Source organism: Marmota marmota, unplaced genomic scaffold (assembly GCF_001458135.2).
Source record: "Marmota marmota marmota unplaced genomic scaffold, marMar, whole genome shotgun sequence".
In the NCBI taxonomy this organism is placed as follows: Eukaryota; Metazoa; Chordata; class Mammalia; order Rodentia; family Sciuridae; genus Marmota; species Marmota marmota.
The window spans coordinates 13,905,603-13,912,085 of NW_025999999.1; the positions used below are offsets into that span (position 1 = coordinate 13,905,603).

The following is a 6,483-nucleotide window of genomic DNA, read 5'->3' on the forward strand; positions in this document are numbered from 1 at the left end:
ACCCTCAGGGTTATACAAAAGTACATACAAGAGGAAGTGAGGGGAAAGGGAAAAATAATACAAGGGGGAGAAATGAATGACAGTAGAGGGGGTAGAGAGAGAAGAGGGGAGGGGAGGGGAGGGGGGATAGTAGAGGATAGGAAAGGCAGCAGAATACAACAGACACTAGTATGGCAATATGTAAACCAATGGATGTGTAACTGATGTGATTCTGCAATCTGTATATGGGGTAAAAATGGGAGTTCATAACCCACTTGAATCAAAGTGTGAAATATGATATATCAAGAACTATGTAATGTTTTGAACAACCAACAATAAAAAATTTAAAAAAAAATATGTTCACAAAGATTTGCCAATGACAAGGGAAAAGACAACAATATTAAATAAAAAGCAGAATAAAATATGTCCAGTATGATCAATAATAAACTATGTGTGCATATATGTATGTGTTTTTATATGTGTGTATATAGATATCTATGTAGATAGATAGATATAGATATTTCTACCTACATAAAACACAAAAAAACTAATACAGCTAAATATTAAGTCATGTCTTCCCTGGGCAGTGGGATAGCAAATGATTTTCAATTTCTTTCTACACTCTTCCACAATCTCACTTACTCTTAAAATAAACCTGTTCCACTTTTATAATCAGAAAAGTTTGTTGTTGTTATTGTAATCAAAGTGACAGGAGGGAGAAATTGACTTTAAATTAAAAAATCAGAAACAACAAAGAACCAGCAAAAAGACTCAAGGATCTATGTATGCCCTATATGTTAGGGACACCTACCATCAGTGACAATCATGCCTGCCTCCAAGGGCTCGTCAGAGAAAGTTTTATAACTAATGCCACACGGACCCTCATGAACATTCAGAAAAGATCCAACACCATGTCCTGTTCCATGCAGGTAATCCAGGCCAGAATCCCATAAAGCTGAACGGGCAAAAGAGTCCAGAAGGTGGCCTGAAAGACATATAAAGAACCACTTAATGATATTTGTTTTTTGTTTGTTTTTTTTTACTTAATGATATTTGTACAGCACTTTAGAGATTAGGTTTATTATGTTTGGCTCCAGAAAATGAGACAGAAACCAACAGGTAAAAGTTCAGACTGCAGCACTAGGAAGAACTTCCTAATATTCAAAGCTCCTCGGGAGCCAGTCAGCTCTCGGTCTGAAGCTAGGGGATCATTTGTCCAGGATGCTGTAAGGGGACAGACCCCAACTGCAAACTAAGGCTGTATTAGGAGACACAGATATTCCTTTCCCACCTCAGGAACCTTAAGATCTCAGAAACTCTAACCAGACTGCAAGCAGAAAGGTAGGCATGAAAGATATGGAAATGGAGGCTCAGGAAAGATGAGTACCAGACTCGAGGTCCAGGCCTTGTGAGTCTCCTGTCCCATCCACCAGTCCTCTAGCAAAGCAGTAAAGTCAGGATCCCAGTAAAATAAATTCCAACAGGATCATTAAAGGAAGTGCTGGCCTAATACTTCAACAAGAGTTGCACCTAATCCCAGTGGGCCTGGAGGTCTCTCCCTGCCTGGTCTGCCCTTGCCAAGAGCCACCCACACATGTTGTCCATGCTGTAAGTGGTTAAGAGAGCAACCACAACCAACATCAGGCCCAATTCTTAGCAAGGCTCTCTGGGGCACAGGGTCACCTAAGCTCAGCCAATAAGTCCAGAAGACTCACCCTGCTATACCTGGCTGGCCCTTAGCTGCACAAGAGACTGACATGCAAAGGGAAGGATATGTTTTTCTAGTCAAACCTAAGACACATTAGATCCCTGAACAAGAAAGAGCCTGCCATAGGATAGAAGGAACCACCTACCTTTGGTTCCAGTCGGGAAAATGGCTGCACTCACAGCTATATGGCCCTTGAGGACATATGTGAAGCATTCCTGCCAAAGAGAACTTAGGGTCACATTGTTGCAGAAGAGGGACATTCAGATCCTATAGTTTTCTACTAGTTCAGGGGAAAAAAAAAAAAAACATGCCTGTTAAAGTTCTTAGCAACACCACAGAGAAAACTTAAGTGAAAAGACAAAAACAAATAAACAAAAATCCGGCAAAAAGAGAATGGCCGTGGACCAATTTTCCAGAAATCTTAAAATTAAATTTAGTAAAAGCACTATCAGAGAGATAACCCACAGGACTTACTACATAATGCACATTCTGATACACTGTGTCACATAAGCCTTAGAAAGACTGGGAAAAGTCACAAAAGGTTCTGAGGGTCCAAGCTAGGTTGACAGTGCCAGGCACTATACTAAGGACTGTACAATCACAGTGCTCACTGCAGAGCCACTATCATCACCTTCACTTACAGGAGTGAGCAGCAAGCCAGGTCACACAGGCCCCAGGTGGAAGCATCTGACCTCACAGCCAGGCAGTCTGGCTTTGACATCTGGCCTCCTCACCACCATGCTATCCTTGGGATCATCCCTACTGCCCAGATAAGAAAAATGCTACTTGGAAGGTTAGTGGCTTCCCAGTGAAGAGCAGAGGTATGACGGAAACTCTGCATTCCCCAATCTCATTTGTGCTCCTTCCATGCACAAAAGAGTCACATCAAAGGGATCCTTGACCACAGGTGCAAATGCTCCTAAAGTGTGGTGCCTAAAAATGGACAAAGACAGGCACCAAGACTAGGCAATCTTTCCAGTGCATCACATAAAACCCTCTTCCTTGGATAATCTTCCTGTAGAAGCTACCGCAGCCAGACGCATTCTCTCAGAGATTGAACCAACACTCCCTGAGCAGAGACTACAACCTGGGAACTCACTGGCTCATGGAGCTTCACACAGCCAATCTAGGAGGTGGGTACTGCTACCCCATTTTTATGGGTGGTAAATACTCTGTTCAAGGTCAAGGAGCCAGTAAACAGCAGAGAAGATCTGAAGCCAGGACTCCAGACCCCTGGCACACATATCTGTGCCTCATGGCTCTATTTCCACTATCCATACCAAGTCACACCAGAAACAGGACAACATTTGTCATTTCAAAAAGTTCCTTGAGAGGTGAACCTGCAAATAGAAATCCTGAACTTGAAAAAGAAAGGGGATAGCTTTTACAATCAAAACTAGAGGTTGCTTGGGAAGCAGACCTTCCACTACTCCCCCATCCCCAAGGAGATTTCCTGACTCCAGAGAAGACCAGAGGTACTTAAACTTGAACCTGAGCTGCCTTAACCTTACAGAATGCTTTAAAAACTCTCAAATGTTTTTACCCTCCAATAATTAGTTAAATAGTCTTCATAAATCAGATAAGCCTGACTTCACAAAAATGAACAATTTTACTATCTGACATATAATTTATATTTATGTATACAGTCCCTTTTCACAAAAGCAATGCTCTTCTTAAGAGAGCAGAAAGAGCCTTCTGAGTTTCTGCCTCCACCTTACCTTCTCATAGGCTGTAGGGGTCCCAAAATGCATGGTCCGGGTCACATCTGTGGTTCCATCCCTTTTGAAAATAGAAGAAAAAAAATGTTTTCAGTCAACAATAGCTTTCTCTCAATATGAGGCAGGCAAACATGAGGAGAAATTAGAACCTTCACACACTGCTGAAGGGTATGTAAAATGGAGTCATTTGAAAAACAGTTCATCATTCTTAAAGGTTATATGGAGTTACCACATGAGCCAGTAATCCCACTCCAAAGTACATATGCCCAAGAGACCTGAAAACAAGTCTACACAAAATTCTGCACAGGAATGTTCACAGCAGTATTATTCACAATAGCCAAAAAGTGGAAACAACTCCTTTGAGTCCATCAACTGATGAGTGGATAAACAAAACGTGGCATATACATACAATGGAATATTATTCAGCCATGTAATGGAATGAAATACTGGTGATATATGCCACAACATGGCTGAATCTTGAAAGCATTATGCAAAGTAAAATAAAACTAGACAGAGAGGTCATATATTATATAATTCCAATTTACATGAAATGTCCAGAATAGGTAATCCACTCCCCCTTTACTCCACTATGGGTTCTTCGGGGAAGAATAAAGGGGGAATTGACTGCTAATGGGGATAAGGTTTCCTTCCAGGGTGAAAATGTTCTAAAACTGTTTGTGGTGATGGCTATGCAACTCTGTGCATGTACCCTAAAAAAAAAAAAAAAAAAAATCAGTTTTACATTGAGTGGATCGTATGGTACATGAATTATATCTCAATACAAGACAAAGCGTAAGTGTAAAAATGGCCTGATAAATGGGAGTGAACTTGACCCTGAAACACATTCTTGGTCTACAGTTCTGTGAGAGACACCATCACTAAGGTAATGAGAAATACACAGGCGTCTACTTGTAGCATAAGAGAGCCAATTCAATTCCTCATTAGGAAGGCAAGGAATTTATTGGACAAAGACATTAGAAATGCCCAAATGCATCTCTTAATACACCCTAGCTTACATCCCTGGCACAGAAAGGATAAGTCTCGGAATCTTGCTAAAACTTGAAAGTGAACAGGTTATACCATTTTTAAGCCGTCCTAGAGCCCTTGGCATAAGGCTGATACACCAGCCCTCATGTTCCAAGGCCAGGCTATGGTTATCCTATAACTTGCTGAGCTCCTTTGATAACTAGGCTTTCCATCCTAACTGCAGTGATGAATGGAGCACCCCAAGGCCTCGACTGTGAGATCTCAGATGAGACAGCATCTATTCTCACTCCTCCTCAAAGTTCCATATGGACACCCAGCCAAATGTTAGGATCCCTTCTGAGAAACTATGTGGAGCAGATGACCATGAAAGCAGCAAGACAGAAAGAAGAAAATTCAGAAATTTAGGGGCATTCATTCATTCAAAATTAACCCTTACTTCCTAAGACCCAGGAGAAGCTACAAGTCTGGGGGGCTGGCAGACAATTCTATGGGCTAGGGCAGAAAACTTCCCAGGGGTGTCAAAAGCTTGGTTCATTTCACAGTTATTTATTTAGTACTTTAACAACTTCTGGCCAAGAACTAAACATTTTCTATCAGTCGTTTGTGGGAATAGAGTCACAACTGGGCTATTTCAACTAAGGGTGAGAAAAAGGACAAGACAGGAACAATTCTATCAGTGGCCGCACAGAATGAGATCCGCAGCTGAGCACTCTTGACTGGAGTATGGCTTATCCACCCACTTAACTGCCTTGAACCTACAGGGTCAAGTTCTGTGGCAGCCCTGGTCCAGTTCACTTACTTGTATTGAGCGCCTGAGTCAATGAGGTACACCTCATCCAGTGACAAGGTCCTATTCGTCTCAGGGACCGGCCTAACAAAATTAATTAAAAATTAGTTATTTCACAAATGTAAACACTTGATGAATCTGAGAAAAGGGCACATAGGGTTTCTTGTTCTATTCTTAAAACTTAAACTTAAGTCTGAAATTATATCAAAAGAAACTTACCCAATAAATTTATTTTTTTAAATATTTTTTAGTTGTAGATGGACACAATATCTTTATTAATTTTTATGTGGTGCTGAAGATTGAACCCAATGCCTCACATATACGAAGTAAGTGCTCTACCACTGAGCTACAGCCTGAGCCCCTCTAACTAGTATTAAATTTATACAATTCAAAGAATCACTCAAAACTATCTCCCCAACTAGATAAAGAGTTCAAGAGGAAGGAAAAATAACACATTTATCTATATCTACCTGTGTTTGTGCTGGAACAAAACCAGCATTTAAAAGAAGTGACTCATAAAAGCCACAGAAACAAGGATCCATAGCAGCAGGAGGACTAAGCTAGAGCCATGGGAAAGGGTCACTGGCAGCCTCATTAGTTTCTGGGGACCTTGGGACTTGCCACAGCTTCTGGGTCCCTCCTTTAATCCTGATCCCCTCATGTGCCTCCCTACTCACTTCTGAGACCATCAGACAGGCAGAGGTGCGGGGGTTGTGAATGTCTCCATTTGAGAGAAACACTGAAGGGATTTTGCTGGGAAAGGAATGGATCGCAATACTTTTAAGCTGGAACACTTTTCTCCAGATGAATGTGAGGTATTTTAAAAAGTGGTCTGGTCTCCCCAGGCCATTTTCCAGGCAATATCACTGATGGGAAATGCCCAAAAGGATAAGAGCATTCCATGCCTGGCTCTGCAGACACCAACCCCTCTCCAGCAATAACAGCACCAGTAGGCACATGAGCTGCACAACCAACCCAAAGACAAACAGATGTGTACCCAGCCTTCAGCACCCTGCCTCAAAACAGGCTTCTGACAGCCTGCAATGAAGAATGCCACAGGAGAAGCAAATTTCTCCCCACTTGGTTTAAAAACTTTTAATGCTTTAATCACATGAAAAATTCCAGGGTAACTTCGAGCCAGAAAATTCATCATCTGAATTAAACTGAAATCCCTTTGATATTTTTATGTTGGAACAGAAGGATTAACGTGAGAGAACTGTACTGTCACATCTGTGACTATCTCCCACACAGCTTCAAAATCTGCCCCGAGACTAAAAACTCTAAATGTGATTACTAAAAGAGAT

The 6,483-nt window shown here is 41.4% G+C and overlaps 1 protein-coding gene across 8 annotated transcripts in view; it reads right to left on the bottom strand.

The window, feature by feature from the left end:
* Nucleotides 1–6,483, bottom strand: part of Xpnpep1 (X-prolyl aminopeptidase 1) — a 52,627-nt gene that overhangs the window by 5,752 nt on the left and 40,392 nt on the right. For all 8 annotated transcript variants that reach the window (XM_015494773.2, XM_015494772.2, XM_015494775.2 and 5 more), the window contains 4 exons: nucleotides 5,192–5,263; nucleotides 3,406–3,466; nucleotides 1,833–1,902; nucleotides 791–964 (listed from right to left, as the gene is read on the bottom strand). In XM_015494773.2, coding sequence (XP_015350259.1) covers nucleotides 791–964; nucleotides 1,833–1,902; nucleotides 3,406–3,466; nucleotides 5,192–5,263 — 377 coding nt within the window. The remainder of the gene's footprint in view (nucleotides 1–790; nucleotides 965–1,832; nucleotides 1,903–3,405; nucleotides 3,467–5,191; nucleotides 5,264–6,483) is intronic.